The sequence below is a fragment of the Puma concolor genome, chromosome E3, assembly GCF_028749965.1.
Source record: "Puma concolor isolate L17-30 chromosome E3, mPumCon1.1.hap2, whole genome shotgun sequence".
Taxonomy (NCBI): Eukaryota; Metazoa; Chordata; class Mammalia; order Carnivora; family Felidae; genus Puma; species Puma concolor.
Genome location: NC_141682.1, coordinates 15,660,050 through 15,678,712, shown reverse-complemented (window position 1 = coordinate 15,678,712; position 18,663 = coordinate 15,660,050). Strand labels below are relative to the sequence as shown.

Below are 18,663 nucleotides of genomic sequence, written 5' to 3'. Positions count from 1 at the left end.
AAAGTTGTATCTGTCTTGAACAAATAACCTGATTACAAAAATGGGCAAAGGATCTGAACAGACTTCTTCAGAGAAGATATACAAATAACACATGAAAAGGTAATAATATTCCTCAATTGGAAATAAATGAAATGCTCATCAGCTGACGCATGGGTAAACAAAATATCCACCAATGGAATATTATTTGGAAACAAAAAGAAATGAGATAGTGATGCATAGTACAAATTGATGAACCTTGAAAACGTAACACTAAGTGAAAGAAGCCAATCACAAAAAAACATACGGTATAATCGTATCGTTTATTTCTATGAAATGCCCCAGGATAGAGGAACCTGTAGACACAGAAAGTAGATCAGTGGTTGCTTAGGGCCTGGGGGGATGTGTGGATTGAAGAGTGATAGCGAAGTGGAGCAGGATTTCTTTTGGGGGTTGACAAAAATGTTCTAACATTGCTTTGTGGTGATGGATGCCCAACTCTATGAACTGAGCAGTTCAGTTGGGCAACTCTATGCCCAACTCTATGATAATGAATGCTGTTGGATTGTACACTTTAAATGGAATTTTATGGTATGTGAATTATATTTGAATAAAGCTTTTAAGAAAGTTTTGCTTGAATGGTAAACACGAGTCTTTAAAATATATTTTAAATGTATTTTGAAAGGTCATCCTTGCATATAGTGAAAATTCAAAATGCATAAAAGGTTATACTGTGAAAATCCTTTTTTTCATCCTTGTCTTTCAGTCAGTTGGGTTTTCAGAGATATTCTGCACAGGTGCTAATAGATGTGTGTGTGTGTGTGTGTGTGTGTGTGTGTGTGTGTGTGTGTGTGTGTCTTTGTAAACACACACACACAAGTGGCAGACTGCTTTACAGTGTTCTGCATCTTGCTTTTTTTGTTCCTACTTTATAGAGATCTTTTCATATCAAAGCGCATATAGATTTAGAACCAGATTTTAATCTGTTAAATTAAATCATTGTTTGGAAAGCAAGAGAGAAACATGTTCAAAGGGCCTTTGTCTTTAAAGTAGTGACTAAGGTGTGTCTCTTCCACAAAATTTCCTCATTCCCCATATTTAGTGGGATTGTAATTTAATTTTACTCCAAAGTAATGTTGTTGTTGTTGTTGTTATTTTTATTACTACTGTGGTAAGAATACCTAACATGAGATCTGCTCTCTTAACAAAATTTTAAAAGTACAATACAGTATTGTTCATCGAAATGAAAGGTTCTCTAGAACTTAATAATCTTATGTAACTGAAGCTTTATATTTGTTAAATAGCAGTTCCCAATTTCCCCCTCCTTTCGCCCCTGGCAACACCATTCTACTCTCTGCCTCTGTGTGTGGGACTATTTTATAGACCCCATATAAGTGGTATCGTGCAGTATTTGTCCTTCTGTAGACAGCCTATTTCATTTTAGCATGATGTCTCCCAGGTTAGTCCATGTTGTCACATGTGGCAGCATTTTCTTCTTTTTTAAGGCTGAATGATATCCATTGTATGTGTTTACCACATTTTCTTTATTCATACATCGTGACTAATAATGCTGCAGTAAATGTGGGAGTGGGTATATCTGTTTGAGATTCTGTTTTTCATTCTTTTGGAAAAATACACAGAAGTGGGGTTCTTATATCAAATGGTAGTTCTCTTCTTAATTATTTTTATAACTTCCATACTGCTTTCCATAGTGGCTATACCATTTTGCTTTTCTAATAGTGCATAAGGTTCTGATTTCTCCATATGCTTGCCAACGTGTGTTATTTTATTTTACTTTATTTTTTGTCTGATAGTGGCCATAGTCATGGGTATGAGGTGATATCTTACTGTGATTTTGATTTGCATTTCCCTGATGATTAGTAATGTTGAGAATTTTTTAATATACCTGTCCATCGTTTGTGTCTTCTTTGGAGAAATGTCAAGTCCTCTGCCCATTTAAAAATTGAGTTACAAGTCCTCTGTCCACTTTAAAATTGAATTATTATTATTATTTGCTATTGAATTAATGGAATTCCATATATATTTTGGTTTTTGACCCTTATCTGATATATAGTTTGTAAATATCTTTGTCTATTTCTTACGTTATCTGGTCACTCTGTTGTGTTTTGGGTTTTTTGTTTTTTTGTGTTTTTTTTTGGCCTGAATGTGCTTTGTAGTTTGGTTTAAGGCAAATGAACTTAAGCTGTTCCCGTAAATTTTTTGATGTGCTCTTTTTGCTCTGGTAGAAGATAAATAGCAAATAAATTTCAAGAACAAAATCTTAAAGACTTGATTAGGTAGTGTGGTGTGTGGGGATGTTATCAATCAAATGCAATTGAAATTGGTAGAAGTTTAATGATATTTGTGAGATCAAAAAAGGAGAGAGGGAATAAATAATATTAACTAATGAAAGAGGATAAATAATTATTGATGCTGCAAAGATTGAAGACAGTAGACAGTAAAGTATTAATATTTGAAAATTTGAAAAATAATCAAATTCCTTGTAAATTTATTTATTTATTTAAAAAAATCTACAGAGTTTATTCAGATTTCATCAGTTTTATTTATTTTTTTTTTAATTTTTTTTTCAACGTTTTTTATTTATTTTTGGGACAGAGAGAGACAGAGCATGAACGGGGGAGGGGCAGAGAGAGAGGGAGACACAGAATTGGAAACAGGCTCCAGGCTCTGAGCCATCAGCCCAGAGCCTGACGCGGGGCTCGAACTCCCGGACCGCGAGATCGTGACCTGGCTGAAGTCGGACGCTTAACCGACTGTGCCACCCAGGCGCCCCTGGATTTCATCAGATTTAAATGCACTCATTTGTGTGCTGGGAATACGTATGTATGTATTCCTATACAATTCTATCATATTTTTGAATTGTGTGTCCATCACCACAATCAAAATACAGACTTTTTCCATCACCAAAAGGCTCCTTCTTGCTACCCCTACTCCCTTGCCCTCCACATTCCTAGTACCTGGAAATCACTGGCCGGTTCCCAATTTCTAAATTCCTTGTAAATTTAGATTTTCAAAAGTAATTCAGGAAGAATGTCATTCTGAGCAGTTCTGTAATCACTGTAGTAATGGAATCGGTAGTTACAAACCGTATCAAAAAGAAACCAGACCTAGATGGTTTTATAAGTAAGTTCTAAGCAAATACTCAAGGAAAAGAAATTCTCCAGAAAGCAAAGAAAAAGGGAACACTCATAGACTAATTTTAAGAAACCAGTATAACTGGAGTGTCTGGGTGGCTCAGTCGGTTAAGTGTCTGACTTTGGCTTAGGTCTTGAACTCACGGTTTATGGGTTCAAGCCCTGCTGTCAGGCTGTGTGCTGACAGCTCAGAGCCTGGAGCCTGCTTCAGATTTGGCGTCTTCCTCTCTCTCTGCCCCTCCCCCGCTAGTGCTCTGTCTCTCAAAAAATAAAATAAACGTTAAAGAAAATTAAAAAACAAAACAAAACACTAGCGTAACCTTGATAGCAACCCAGAGAACAGCATTAAAAACAAATATTGCGGTGCAGTTTCATTCATTAGTATGGATGTAAAATCCTAAACAATATATTAAAACACTGAGTCCAGCATTGAAAAACAAGAGATCGTGGTCAAAATGGGTTTAATTTTTGCAAATATAATTTTTTCCTTTTTAAAATTGAAGTATAATTAATATACAGTGTTATATTAGTTGAACGTGTACAATATGATTCAGTAATTCTGTACATTACTCGGTGCTCATCAAGATAGGTTTTTTTGTTTTTGTTTTTGCTATTATAGCTGGTTGTGTTGTAATGAGTACTCTGCTGTATAAAATGTTTTCGGATTTTTACTATATATTTTAGACCCAGATCATATCAATTTATACTTCAGCATGTGAATATGATGCTTCTTTCCCTGTGTTTCCAACGTTTCGTGTTTTAAGGAAGGAAAACTGTTTCTTATGTGGCAGGTTGCAAAGGTTGTTTGGAAAGTTCTGGTATCCATTCATTTACTTTCCTGTAGTGTTAATATCTTAACATGGGACATGGGACAGTTATCACAACCAAGAAATTAACATTTCTTGCTAATTAAAATATATATAACACTATTAATTAAACTGGAGACTGTTGAGATTTTGCCAGTTTTTCCATTACTGTTCTTTTTCTATTCCAGGATCCGGTCCAGCATCCCACATTGCATTTAGTTGTTATGTGTCCTTAGTCTTTTCCAGTCTGTGACAGTTTCTTAGTTCTCCTTGTTTTTATGGCTTTAACACTTTTGAAAAATCCTGGTCAAGTATTTTGTGGAAGGTTCCTCAATTTGTATTTGGTTTATTTTCATAATGAGAATGAAATTACGTATATTTTTGTGTGAAGCAATGTGTTCTCAGTATATCAGTCCTACCAGAAGGTATATGCTATCAGTTTGTCTTATTACTGATGATGTTCAAGGCATGCATGGAAATTGGTTTTTTTGTTTGTTTGTTTGTTTTGTTTTTTGTTTTGGCTTTTGGATATCCAACTGTTGTAGCAACATTTATTGAAAGGATTATCCTTTCTCCCTTAAATTGCCTTTGCACCTTTATAAAAAGATCAGTTCACAATAATATAAGTTGGGTATATTTCTGGATTCATTTGTCCCTTTGATCTATGTGTCTTTCTTTGGCCAATACCACAGATTCTAGTATATAATAAAGACAGTTGATTTTTGTATATTGACCATGCATCTTATGCACTTGCTAGGCTCTCTTACTAGTTCTCATTAGTTCCAGTATATTTTTTGTAGATTCTTTTGAAGTTTTATGTAGACAAACATGTCATTTGTGAAGAGAGAGTTTACTCCTTATTCTGGCTTCATTTCACTACTAGGATTTACATGCTGTATAGGAGTGGTCAGAAAGGATATTTTTACAGTGTTTCAGATCTTAAGAGGAAAGCATTCATTCTTTCACTGTTAAGTTTGATGTTAGCTATGAGGGTTTTTTTGGATCCCCTTTATGAGATTAAAGAGATTCTGTTTTTTATTTTTAGTCTGCTGAGAGTTTTTGTCATTAATGGATGTTGCATTTTATTCAGATAATCATTTTTTCTTCACTCTGTTAAAATGGTGAACCAGAGGGGTGCCTGGGTGACTCAGTTGGTTAAGTGTTCAACTGTTTTTGTTTTTTTTATTTATGCATTTATTTTGAGAGAGAGAGAGAGAGAGAGACAGAGACAGCACGAGTGTGGGAGGGTCAGAGAGAGAGGGAGAGAGAGAGAGAACCCCAAGCAAGCTCCCCACTGTCAGCACGGAGCCTGACATGGGGCTTGAATTCATGAAACCGCGAGATCATGACCTGAGCCGAAAGCAAGAGTCGGATGGATGTTTAACCTCCTGAGCCACCCGGGTGCCCCATGTGTCTGACTCTTGATCTCAGGTCAGGTCTTGATCTCAGGGTTGTGAGTTCAAGCCTTGTGTTGGGCTCCATGCTGGACATGAAGCCTACTAAAAAAAAAAAAAAAAAAAAAAAGGAAATTGGTGAACTAAAGTGATTGATTTTTGCATATTGAACCAGTCTGTGTTTCTGGTTCAACTTGGTACTTGGTTGTGACACATTATCCTTTTTATGTGTTGCTGCATTTGATTTGCTCAGGGTTTTTGTTTGTTTTGTTTTTTTAGGTTTCTGTGTCTCTGTTCATGGAGGGTGTTGGTCTGTAGTTTCCTTGTAATGTCTTAATCTGTTTTTTTGTTGTTGTATTAGAGTAATTCTGGCTTCATATAATTTTTCTTTTCCTTTTTTTAAAAAATGTTTATTTAGAGAGAGAGAGAAAGCAAGCAGGGGAGGGGCAGAGGGAGAGAGAGAATCCTAAGCAGGGTGCACACCATCAGTACAGTGGCCTCATATAGACTCATCTGATAATCTCTCTTCACTGATGCTTTAAACCATTTATATTGAAAGTGACTATTGGTATGGTTTGATTAAAATCTACATCCTGCTGTTATCTATTCTGTTTTTTATTTTTCTACCTGCTGTCATGTTAATTGAGCATTTTAAATGATTTTATGTTAAAAAAAAATTTTTTTTTAATGTTTTTATTTATTTTTGCGACAGAGAGAGACAGAGCATGAGCAGGGGAGGGGCAGAGAGAGAGGGAGACACAGAATCGGAAGCAGGCTCCAGGCTCTGAGCTGTCAGCACAGAGCCCGATGTGGGGCTCGAACCCACAGACTGTGAGATCATGACCTGAGCTGAAGTCGGATGCTTAACTGACTGAGCCACCCAGGCGCCCCAAATGATTTTATGTTTAATCTTGGCTTATTATTTATGTATTTTAAAAATATTTTAGGGGCGCCTGGGTGGCGCAGTCTTAGCGTCCGACTTCAGCCAGGTCACGATCTCGCGGTCCGTGAGTTCGAGCCCCGCGTCAGGCTCTGGGCTGATGGCTCAGAGCCTGGAGCCTGTTTCCGATTCTGTGTCTCCCTCTCTCTCTGCCCCTCCCCCGCTCATGCTCTGTCTCTCTCTGTCCCAAAAATAAATAAACGTTGAAAAAAAAAATTTAAAAATATTTTAGAGATTTCCCTAAGGTTTACAATGTACATCTTTAATTAATCAGAGTCTACCATCAAGTAATATACCCCTTCATATGTAGTGTAAGGATTTTACAACAGTATATTCCCTATTCCTCTTTACTACCCTTTGCTATTGTTGGCATAGTAAGTTTTACATACGTTATAAACGCATAGTACATTGCTACTCTTTTTTACTTACACTGTCAGTTATTTTTAGAGCAGTTAAAGGTAAAAAGGGTAAATATGATTTTCCCCTTTCCCCCCCTTTCCAGTGCTCATTATTTCTTTGTATAGTTTCAGGTTTCTATCTAGTATATGTTTCTTTAGTCTAAACAATTCCCTTTAACATACCTTGTGATGTAGGTTTTCTGACAAGGAAGTCTCTCAGATTTTGTGTGCAAAAGCCTTTATTTTCCATTTCTGAAAGATACTCTGAGTTTAGAATTCTGGTCGATGAGTTTTGTTCCCTTTTTTTTTTTTTTTTTTAAGCATGCTTTTCAGGTGTCATTATAATTTCAGCTGGCTTTTGTTTTCTGATGAGTTGTCAGATGTAATTTTTAATCTTTTGTTCTTAGGTAATGTGTCTTTTTAGGCTGTCTTTTTTTTTTTTTTTTTTTTTTTTAAATATCCTGGGGATGCCTGGGTGGCTCAGTTGGTTAAGCATCCCACCCTTGGTTCGGTCCAGGTCATGATCTCTGGGTTCATAAGTTTGAGCTCTGCATGAGGGCTCTGCAACGATAGGGCAGAGCCTGTTTGGGATTCTCCCTCTCTCTCTCTGCCCCTCCCCTGCTCATGCGTGCGTGCTCTCTCGCTCTCTCTCTCTCTCTCTCTCTCTCTCAAAATAAATAAATAAAATAAATACATCCTGGTTGTTCTGAGAGCTGCTTGGATCTGTGGTTGTTTTTCACTACCTGTGAAAAATTGTTAGTGGTCATTTTTCTACTATTTCTTCTGCTTTGTTATCTCTGTTTTCCTTCCGGGATTCCAGGTATGTGTATTTTGGAGGTATTTGTGTTGTCCCACAGCTCTCAGATGCTGTGTCCCTTTTTTTTTTTTTTTTTTTTTTTCACTTAAAAAAGAAAACTTTGTGTTTTAGGTGGCTTATTTGCATTGGTCTCCAAGTTTTTTTACTCTCTCCTCAGCTGTTACAAGTTACTGCTGAACTGGTCGAAGGCCTGTTTTTTTCATATTTAGCATTTCTCTTTGGTGGTTGTGTTATAATTTCCATCTCTCTGCTGAATTTACCCATCTGATCTTGCATATTGCCCACCTTTTCTATTAGGGCTTTTAACATATTAATCATAGTTTTTTAAAATTCCCTGTCAAATAGTTTCACCACTTGGGTCAAGAGTTTTGTTCAGCCAATTGCTTTGTCTATGGGGAATGTGTTGTTTTCTTGTTTTTTGTATTCTTTTTTTTTTTTCTGTTTTTTTTTTTTTGTTTGTTTTTGTTTAAAGTTGGACTTCTTATGTAGTACTTAAGAGATGAGGTGAATTTTTTTGTGTGTTTGAAAATCAGTACACCTTTCCTTTCTGCTAGGCCTTTACTTTTTGGAGTTTAGGTTAATCTAGTCAGGAGTTGGGCTTGAGTTGAGATTTACTGTTTCTGTGCTTCCCTTCAGTGTACCACAGGTTTAAAATTCCTCAAGGCGATCCTTGTGTGTAGCATGGGGGCTGGTTTGACAGGTTTTTTCCTTTATATTTTTTAATGTTTATTTTTGAGAAGAGGGAGAGAGAGGGAAGACCTGTGGGGGAGGGGCAGAGAGAGGGAGACAGAATCTAAAGCAGACTCTGTGCTGTCAGTGCAGAGCCCGATGTGGGGCTTGAACCCACGAACCATGAGATCATGACCTGAGCTGCAGTCGGACGTTCAGCCGACTGAGCCACCCAGGCGCCCCAACAGGTTTTTTCTTAATGTCTGATCCATCCTAAGCTGTAGGTGTTTCCACTGTGCTGCCTCTCAGGGAGGGTCAGTCACTGTGATTGTGCAACTCTTCCAGCAATATTCTATCGGTCGTTAATGGATGCCTGTTAACCTGGTGGTGGGTGGCTGGGAGAAAAGGTTGCACATTTCGTATTGTTCTGATTAAATCCTCAGTCTTAGCTAGGCACTTCTCTGCCATCTAACCCTCTCTGCTAGATGTCATGACTTAGAATAAGCTGGAAAACACTGCTATAAATAGCTGAGCTCCTAGGGGGAAACCAACTCTAATTTTGTGATTTTATGGACTATGGCATAGTAGATGACTGAGGTGTTATTACAGAGAGTCCTTTAGAACTTTTGCCTCTCGTTCTCAGGCACCACACCAACCCAGTGGGCACTGAATGGCGGTGGAAGATGGACCAGCCTGAAATGATCTTAAAGGAAGCCATTGAAAACCATCAGAGCATGATCAAGCAGTTTAAAGGTATTTATCTACCTTTTACAAAGGAATGCTAATTAGTGCGAATTAAATTGGCAGCCTAATTGCCTCTTTCACAGGACTTTGACCCCACTGGCAAATTTTCATACAGGGAAGTGAAAACTTTATAGAAATACTGTATACATTTTGGCTTTTTTCATTTTTACTGGCAACTCTTACATCCCATATGATGGAAAAACTAAAAAAACATAATTCAGAGCTTAGCAATTGCAAACATGATGCACGAGGCCTGTAAGTTTTGCCTGGGAGTGTATTATCATCCACCCTGAACACTTTTGATATTGTTCTGTCTCAGTAAGCACAAAGCAGCCTAAGAATGGATTGAAAAGTTGAGATCATTGGAAAAATCTTAAATAATATCAGTGATATAGTATTAGTTATATAAATGCCTTATAAAAAAGGAGGGGATACTATTAATAAAAATTCCCTCCACCTGATCCATAGTGATGTAAAAATTCTGCCCCCCAGTTTCTGAACTTCCTGATTCAGTTCTTTTTCATACTTAAAGGTATATGATTTTACTGGAGGTTTCTGGTTCTCAGGCTTTAGTGTAAATCAGAATCATCTAGAAGTCTTGTTAAAACACAAATTCCTGGTTTCCTTTTCCAGAGATTGTTCAGTAGATGTGAGCGGGGCCCAGGCATGTGCATTTCTGCAGCTTTCCAGGTGGTGTCAATGTTGTTGAGCTGGGGACCACTTCTTGAGGCCCAATGCTGTAATGGAGGTGGTGGACTCACAAAGTGTTGGCTTGGTGAGGTGATAGCTGCATATACTGAACTGAAATTTGTTAGGTTCCCTGTTAAATCTATGTGTTTGTCTCCACCTACCACTTACAAGCCCTCCTGTCCTGTCCTTTCCTTTGCTGTGCAGTAATAAAAAATGAATTTTAACCAAGGTGTTGATAAAGGCCCTCTTGTGGTGCTAGCTTCATATGTAGGAGTCTTTCTAAACCCCAGTAATAAGCATTTTGAAGATCAGGCGATTCTTTTCTTTTACGTGAAGAAACTTGTTGTGTCAGGTCACTGCTCCTTGAGATTATATTATAGTACTTCTAATAAGTGCTGTTTCCTTTTTTAGCACACCAAGCAATTCTTCAGTTCTCAGTAGACACTGACTGGGTGTCCTATAAATTTAATTTGCTTCTAACACTGTCTGGAGGTCGCATCAGGCCCTACAGGGTCAGGGTTCAGTCCTGTAAGACTGCCCCACATCAGACCCCAATCTCAAGTCCTAGTTGTTACCTGGACTTGCAGTTCTGACGGCAGTAAATTGGAGGTTCCCACTCCCTGTTCTTTGGATTTGATTAATTTATTGGGGTGGCTCACAGAACTCAGAAACATTCACTTACATTTACCAGTTTATTATAAAGGGTATTTTAGAGGATTCAGATGGACAGCTAGAGGAAGAGGTGACATAAGACAAAGTCCGCAAACCTCCTAAGCACTGGAGCTTCTGTCCTAGTAGAACTGGAGCGCATCATCGCCCTGGCACTTGGATGCACTCACTACCCTGGAAGCTCATCAGCTCTTGTTGTTCACGAGTTTTTATAGAGCTTCATACCCTGCCCCCTTTCCCCTCCCAAGAAGTCTGTGGTGTGGTTGAAAATTCCAGCCCTCTAATCACTTGGGCTCTCCGGTGACCAACCCTGTCCTGAGGCTATTTAAGGGCCCTAAGTCACCTCATTAGTGTAAACTCGGGTGTGCTCAAAGGGGCTCCTGATGAAAGACAAGAGACGCTACTTTCCGTCAGGAAATCCCAAGGGTTTTAGGAGATTTCTGCCAGGAACCAGGGCCAAAGACCAAATGTATTGCTTATTATACCTCAGTACTTATTACTGTTCTTATTTTCGTATGAGAAATTGAGAAAAGTAATGCAAATCATGATTAAGATCAATAGTAATTTATTAAGGATAAACAGTCAATGATTATGCCTTTATTTTATTTTTTATGACTTTTCTATGCAAAGTGGACCCATGTGTGTTTGCGGGTGTCGGTGTATGTACTGACTTATTTTTGTACATCTGCAAAGATGCTCATAAATACTTAAATTTGCATCTTGGCTTTAGTCTCAAGCACTTTTTATTTATTTTTTTTAACAAATTACTTTCCCTTGTTTGGATAAAGCAATGTCTTTTATCAGTGTTTAGGAAAATTAAATGAAACTGGTGAAGAACTAAGTCTTCACATCTGGTATCGGACCAATAACAGTCAATGTTGATTTAATGAATATTGATTATTGATCTCCAAACAAACCATATGCCTTCTTAAAAAATTTCAAAGTGAAGTGGTGTTTTCTTTTGGATCATGTATTTATTAGTCAGAGTTCTCCAGAGAAACAGTCACCAGGATCGTGTGTGTGTGTGTGTGTGTGTGTGTGTGTGTGTGTGTGTGTATGGTTGTGTGTGCAGCGATTGAGAGTGAGAGATTGATTTGGGGAACAGGCTCACCTGATTGTGTAGGTTTGGGGTAAACCAGCAGGCTGGAGACTCGGGGAAAATTGCGGTTCAAATTCAAAGGCTGTCTGCTGGCAGAATCCTTTCTTGCTTGGGCAGAGTCAGTTTCTGTTCTATTAAAGCTTTCAACTGACTGGATGAGGATCATCCACCTTCTAGAGGGCAATCTGCTCTTATACAAAGTCCACTGATTTCAATGTTAATCTCATCCAAAAGACAGCTTCACAGAAACATCCAGAATAATATTTGACCAAATATCTGGGCACTGTGGTTCAGCCAAGTTGACAGATAAAATTAATCATCACAGATCATAACATCAGAAGCTGACACATGCCAGTAATTTATCTTTCGATTCTAGTAAGTTTTATTTTAGTGCCTAAAGAGCCAATTGTACCTTTCAGTAATGGGACGATGACCGTGGGGACGTGTTTCCCAGACATCTGGCAATCTCCCTGAGTAAGCTGTGTCCCAGGCAGTTTGTGTGAAGAGGAAGCAGCCCTAAGGACGAGGCATTCATTCTTTCATTCTGAGATGTCCTTGATGCAGGATGACAATTTGAGTTTTGATAGTAATTTTTCTGACAGGAACATTTTTGCAAATTCACTTTAAATGGAAATAAGTAATGAATAAATCATAAGGCTGACTTTATTCATGTTAATAACATGTTAGGTGAACTCAGAGAGCACATGTTCTTTATTGTCTGCCTTGCTGCTCGGAAGGGCTCGTCCTGTGTAGGCCGGTGTATCTGATCAGTTACCTTGTACTTACCTGCATATCCTGTAATCAGTAGGTATCTCAAATGGTTTGTCTTCAGGTTCCCATGGGGGTAAGAAACAAGAGTTTTAAAAAATGTATATTATCTTGTAGGGGGAAGATAGAGAATGGATTGCAGAGAGAAAGAATAGAGCGTATCTGTGGACCAGTGAGTCCTGAATAGGGGTTTCAATGCCTAAGGGGGAAGGGATGGTACCTATGTTACCACGACAGCAGAACAGCTATTCACATAATCAAAAATAAATTTTCTACAAAGGTTTTCAAATTGGAGCTGGTTGACGTTTGTACGCTGACACTGTTCAGGGCGCCAAAGCAGTTTTTCTTTAAAGTAGTAGTAGCAGTAGAAAATGGATTTATATTTGAAGGTGGGGTGGGTGTAGAAAGGCTGACACATGAGCATAAAGGAGGTCTCATTTGTTAAATTTTATGTTTTCACAAAGAGCGAGAGCTCTCTTCATCACCAGTTTTAGGATTGTGGTAACTCTTTGTTGATGCTTTTTATTTCATTCCAAGCTTAACTAAGACATTGGCTTCTCTGAAAAATCTGTCTTATTGCTATAATAATGAAAAAAAATTTTTTTGAAGTTTATTTTTATTTTTGAGAGAGAGCATGCACAGGGTAGGGGCAGAGAGAGAGAGAGGGAGAGAATCCTAAGCAGGCTCAGCACTGTCAGTGCAGAGCCTGATGTGGAGCTCAGATTTGTGAACCGTCAGATCATGACCTGACCCGAAAGCAAGAGTCGTTCATCTAACCGACTGAGCCACTCAGGTGGCCCTTATGGCTACAATAATTATCGGTACACCTGGCTCTGATACTATAGTATTATAAAAGGGGGGGGGGAGCCCTAAATGTTAAAGGATCAAATACATACTTTGTGAGAATCCAGAGCTCTTCTAGAAAATGGCTGGTGGTCTGTAGCCCTCGACAAACATGTTAATTGTATTCTTGTAAAAAATAACGTAACTTGGGCAAAATAATGGAATTTTAATGTTTCAGAATTTTGGGTATGTTTTCTCTTTTCTTGGCTCTCAGCAGAAAGTAATCTAAACCGTTCAAATTCACGGTTGTTTATTTTGTAGACATTCATCAGGCAGTGACATTTTAATTTATAACTTCACTCAGTGGTTATAGTCTAAAGTTTTCTTTTTTTATGAAGCCGAATTCCTCCTGCAGTGAGTGAAATCTCTGTGTTCTAGTTTTCATTCATCCCCAGGGGAGAGGGTGTAAATAAAACCGGTCCCCTTCCTTTCTGAATAGTGAGCCTCAGAGAAAGGATGGTGAGGTTCATACAAGTCACACTACCGCTTCTGAACCCCGTACCCGGGTGCAGTCGTGACGTGGGTCCTGAGTTTGGACTCTACAGATGCAGAAACGTAACTCTAGATTTCATCTTAGCCCCTGGTGGAGTCTGTTGTCTCTCTTCCCCAAATCTGCACTCCTCAGTAGGGATTGGTCTGGAGAGATGGCTTACCTTGCGTGATGTAATTACTCACTTTCCGAGGCCCTTCAGGAAAGTTCCCCTTTCTTTTCTTCCAAGCCCAGATTAGAGTTTCCCTGTTGGAGCGCCAGTGCTATTACCCTGTGCCCCCTTGTGGCTTGAAAAGAGCAAGACAAAATAAGAAACCAAAGGAATTAGGGTATTAGCGGTTTCCTTAGTTGGAATTTGGGTTCCATTTTACTATAGGAAAAAATTTTGTATTTAATTAGGTAACAATGAAATAGATTTATTAGTACTGTAGTTTTAAGTATATTGCAGATTAATTTGGTGTTTGGGGAGTTTGAATGGTAACTTAATCTTCATTTTAATAATGCTGTATCTGTGGCAATACAAATTTCAGGCTTAAACAGAAATGCTTTAGGAACATTTAAAGACAATTTTCAAAGAATTAAAGCCATTCTTAGTCGGTTATATCCTGCATATCCTGACTACATCCTGTATTTAGATAAGGTTTACTCTTAACTCATTAATCATTTCCCTTATTCCGGCTTGGAGTCCTTTGTTTTTTAGTGTGCTTTTCTAGCCCATGGTGAATACCTGCCTTCTCCCATGGGTCTGGTTCAGTCATTTTATGATTTTATTTTTGTGGAGGATGAGACGTGCTGTGTGGTTGCTTATTCCCGCGGGGTGTCAAGCTTTAGCTGAGTGGCCAGCCTTGAACAGATTTTGAAGATATTCTGAGTTTTTAAATGCTTCCCTTTTGTGCTTCTGTTCTCAGTTCCGAGGGCAATCATTGTCTTTTCAGTTTTTTAATTGAATCATTAAAATATCTTTCTTTTCACGACCTTCATTAGCTTTCCCTTTATACACATGCAAAATTAAGTTTATATTGATTACAAGTGGGTCAGAATTTCAGTGCAACTCAGCATCTTTTCAGAATGCTGCCTGTCCCCCTCTAAATACTACCATGGCAGGACCCGGAGAGTGGGGTGGAGGTTTTCTTAGCTCAGTTTCCCAACAGTTCAGCAGTTGGGTGAGTGCACACTCTTTGTCAGGAACGTCCTCAGTCCTGAAAGTGCAAAGATGGAAAAGACATTATTTGTTGCCAGATATTTTTCATCTGTAGTTTAAAACTGAAGTAATGCCAAAGAAATAAAGGGTCTCCAACTGATGGTTTTTACAAATGAGGTATGTTAAAGTACACATCCAGAAGAAACGTGGGGGCGGTGAGGAACAGCATCACCTGCTAATTGTTTTCTCAAGGTTGTTTATGAGAAACCTCGCAGTGGAAGTGACAACAGCAAAGTTATCTATGACGTTCAAGAGGGGCGGGGTTGGGGGGGTTTCTTAGGAAGATCTTGGCCAGGAGCTATATTGTTACGAGAAGAAAGAAGAGAATGTTTTCTGATTGACCCACACTTTAAAATAGGCATAAATACTCTGTGCTGAGCAATGTATCATGTTTATTTTTGTGTTACTTGGTTTTATTGCTATGACATGAGGATAACACTTCTGGCATCTTAAGTGTCTGCTTTCGCATTTTTGCGTGAGAGAAGGTATGCTTTGTAGTTAATCTGATGGCTGTAGTGATGGTCCAGGATCAGGAAGCTGTTCAGGATAAGAGAAATGTCAGAAACTTGCTAATGGGGGTGGGGGTGGGGGTGGGGTGGGGAATCAGAACGACATTGTAGTAGTGAAGGGGCTGAGGTTAAGGGAAACATGAGAATAGAGTGTGTGTGGGGGGGGGGGGGTGAGGGGAAGGAGACCCCGTGGGAAGTATCTGTATAGATGTGTTACTGAAATGTAGCATCTGCTGTTCCCTGGACTATTTTCCTGCTCCAAAGCTTCTTTCTATTAGAAATTTAGAGGATGTCTTCTTTTCTGACCTATTTCCTTGAGGACAGTGAAGGCGGGCGGGAAATTGTGTCCCTAAGGGCCTTGTTTCAGGAAAGATCACTATAATAGCCTCTGGCAGTGAGCACGAAATAGAAATCTGCTTTTATGAAGGAGAGAACCACGATTTTATGTCTTCTTCTCAATACCTTACTTTTGAGAAAATTAGGATAAGTTTTAAATCCCGGAATCATTACTCCTAGAAGATTTATCCACAGGGCTTTTTTTTCTGTCTTAGTTTTTGTTGTTGTCATTGTGTAAATGGGCAAGTTGATGTTTTTAGTTCAGGCTCTCAGAGAAGATGACAGCCGGTTCCTTTGCTTTTACATCGTCCTCCTTCCCCAGCTGCTCCTTGGTCGTGTCCTCTGCCGACCCCTCTTGCTTTCTCTAGATACGCAAGTGTCCTAGCGCTCAGTTCTCTTCTCTGTCTGCACTCACTGTCCTGGCAGTCCTTTGTTCAGGCCAGGAATGGAAATACCATATGTTTGCCAAAATGTTTGTTTCTACCCAGTTCCTCCAAAATCCAAACTTGAATGTTGGACACTCACTCACACATGTAACATAAATTTCAAACCTTACCAGTCTGAAATTGAACACAGGTTATTCCCTCCCTGCAATACCTGTTACCCCCAAGTCTTTTTGTTTGTCTCCTTTGGTGGCGCTCTGTCACTCTGGCCAAAAGCTTTGTAGAAATCATTGACACTTCTCTTTGTCTCATATCCTGCATCCAATCCATTAGAAAGTCCTATTGATTAGATCTTCAGGATCTCTTCCCGCAGCCTCCACTGTCACCGCAGCCTTGGAAGCCACCATCTTAGATTATACAATAGCCTCTGGCCAGATGAGCCTGTCTCTTTGCCCCTTTGCTCTCAGCATAGCACCCAGGGGGTTCTATTTAGAGGGAGATTGAGGTTATGCCACTTTTCTCAAAACCCTGCAGTGACTACCCATGTTTCTCAGATTCCCTGGACATGTCAGCATGCTCCCACCATGGGGCCTTTGCTCTGCTGTCTGCTGCCTGGAGTGCCCTTTCCCTCTTTCTTCTCTGGGCCCCCTCCCTCATCTCCTTCAAGTCAGATCTCACATTTTCAGTGAGCTTCGTCTCACCGCCCTTTGTACAAGACGGCCTACCTCTTTGGATCCCTAGTTTTCTTTACCCGGCTGTACATTTTCTGTTCCATATGCTTATCACCTTCTAATATACTAAAGATACGCATGTCCTGTGTGGTAGCCCTTAGCCACATGTGGCCCTTTACATTTTAATTAGTGAAAATTAAATAAAATAAAAAATTTGGTTCATCATCAGTGACGCCACACCACATTTTAAATGCTCAACAGACATGTGGCTGGTGGCTGCTGTATTGGATTGAATAGACAGAACGTTTCCATCGTCTCAGAACCTTTTCTTGGACCACAGTGGTATAGAATTCACAGATTTATTATGTTTAATGTTTATTCTGTGTCTCTCCCAAGAATATAAGCTTCACAAAGGCAGAGGTTTTCTCTAAATAGAGAAATTATTTATTTTTTTTTTTAAATTTTTTTTTCAACGTTTTTATTTATTTTTGGGACAGAGAGAGACAGAGCATGAACGGGGGAGGGGCAGAGAGAGAGGGAGACACAGAATCGGAAACAGGCTCCAGGCTCCGAGCCATCAGCCCAGAGCCTGATGCAGGGCTCGAACTCACGGACCGCGAGATCGTGACCTGGCTGAAGTCGGACGCTTAACCGACTGCGCCACCCAGGCGCCCCAAATAGAGAAATTATTTATAAAACAATTTACTATAGAAAACTTGCCTCGAACACTATTTGGCACATAGTAGGTGATCAATAAATATATGTTGAATTGAGTGGAATTACCATTTTAATTAAGATAACTGAAAGATTGAATTTCTATTGCAATTCAAAAAATAAATAATTATTATTGTAATAAAAATATTTGCAGCTAACATTTTTTTGAATGCTTCTGTGCTGGGCCTGGTACTGCACTAGGTATTTCAGTGAATTCTTACAAAAGCTCTGTGTGTGTGTGTGTGTGTGTGTGTGTGTGTGTGTGTGTGTGTGTGTGTGTGTGTGAAATCCCCACGTGTAGATCAGGGAATGGGAATAAAGAGGTTGAGTGGCTTGACCAAGGACACAAAGCAGCTTACTGGTAGAACCAGAATTTAGACCTACTTCACGTGACATCCAGTTAGAGCCTAGCCAGTGCTCAGTTATTCTGAGTTTCAGGTTAGTTTTGCAGTTCAGGTTAAATCTGCCCTTCTACTCTTCTGCTCATGAGGGGATTAAAATTAATGATGTTTTTTATGAAAAGGAAATTGTATGCTTAATGCAGAGTTGTTTTGGCAACGTGGAGTTGAGTCAAGAATGAGGTTTTATTTAAAACCTTGATTCAGTTGAGTTAAGATCTTCGATTTCAGTCACGTAAAAAACTATTCATTTAAAAATACTGATGTGAAATGTGAAGTACATTCTCAGAATTGCAGTTAGAGAGTGATCAAAGAAGATCTCACCTGCCACATTTATATTGTTCTGATTTTAGCCTGTATTGCGTTAGTTTGATCTCTCAGGTATTTAGTTGCAGTTGCTTATTTCCACATAGAGTGTGTGTGTGTGTGTGTGTGTGTGTGTGTGTGTGTGTGTGTGTGTGTGTGTGTCCCAAGCAGGCTCTGCACTGTCAGTGCAGAGCCTGGTGTGGGGCTCGAACTCATGAATCCTGAGATCCTGCTGAGCCAATATCAAGAGTTCAATGCTTAACTGACTGAGCCAACCAGGCACCCCTCATTTCCCTTTTTATATTCTTTCCAAGTCTTCCAGATTCTTAGATTGAGGGACTGTCAGGAGTGCCTTCTGCATTAGAAGTAAGAACAGTTTTTCTCAACCCATGCTGTACACTGGAATCAAATGGGGAGTGTTTAAAAAATGCTGGAGTCCCATCCCCAGAGGTTTCGATTTAATTGGTTTGGGATACTACCTGGACATCGAGATTTTTAAAAGTACTCTGGGTAGTTCCAATGTCCAGTGAGGGTTGAAAACTGTCCCCACACTTTTGTTTGTACATTGGAATCACCCGGGGAGCCTCAGAAGCTGCTGATGCCCGTGCTTCTCCCCCAGGGACTGTGATTTAGTTGGTCTGTGCTGGGGCCTGGGGTTTGGAAGTGTTAAGGTTTCCCAGGTGATTC

At 39.3% G+C, this 18,663-nt stretch overlaps 1 protein-coding gene across 2 annotated transcripts in view; it reads left to right on the top strand.

Annotated features, from left to right (window-relative positions):
- Nucleotides 1–18,663, top strand: part of LOC112859877 (S-adenosyl-L-methionine-dependent tRNA 4-demethylwyosine synthase TYW1) — a 210,959-nt gene that overhangs the window by 92,606 nt on the left and 99,690 nt on the right. For both annotated transcript variants that reach the window (XM_086692048.1, XM_086692047.1), the window contains exon 11: nt 8,799–8,908. In XM_086692048.1, the coding sequence (XP_086548174.1) occupies nt 8,799–8,908 (110 nt within the window). The remainder of the gene's footprint in view (nt 1–8,798; nt 8,909–18,663) is intronic.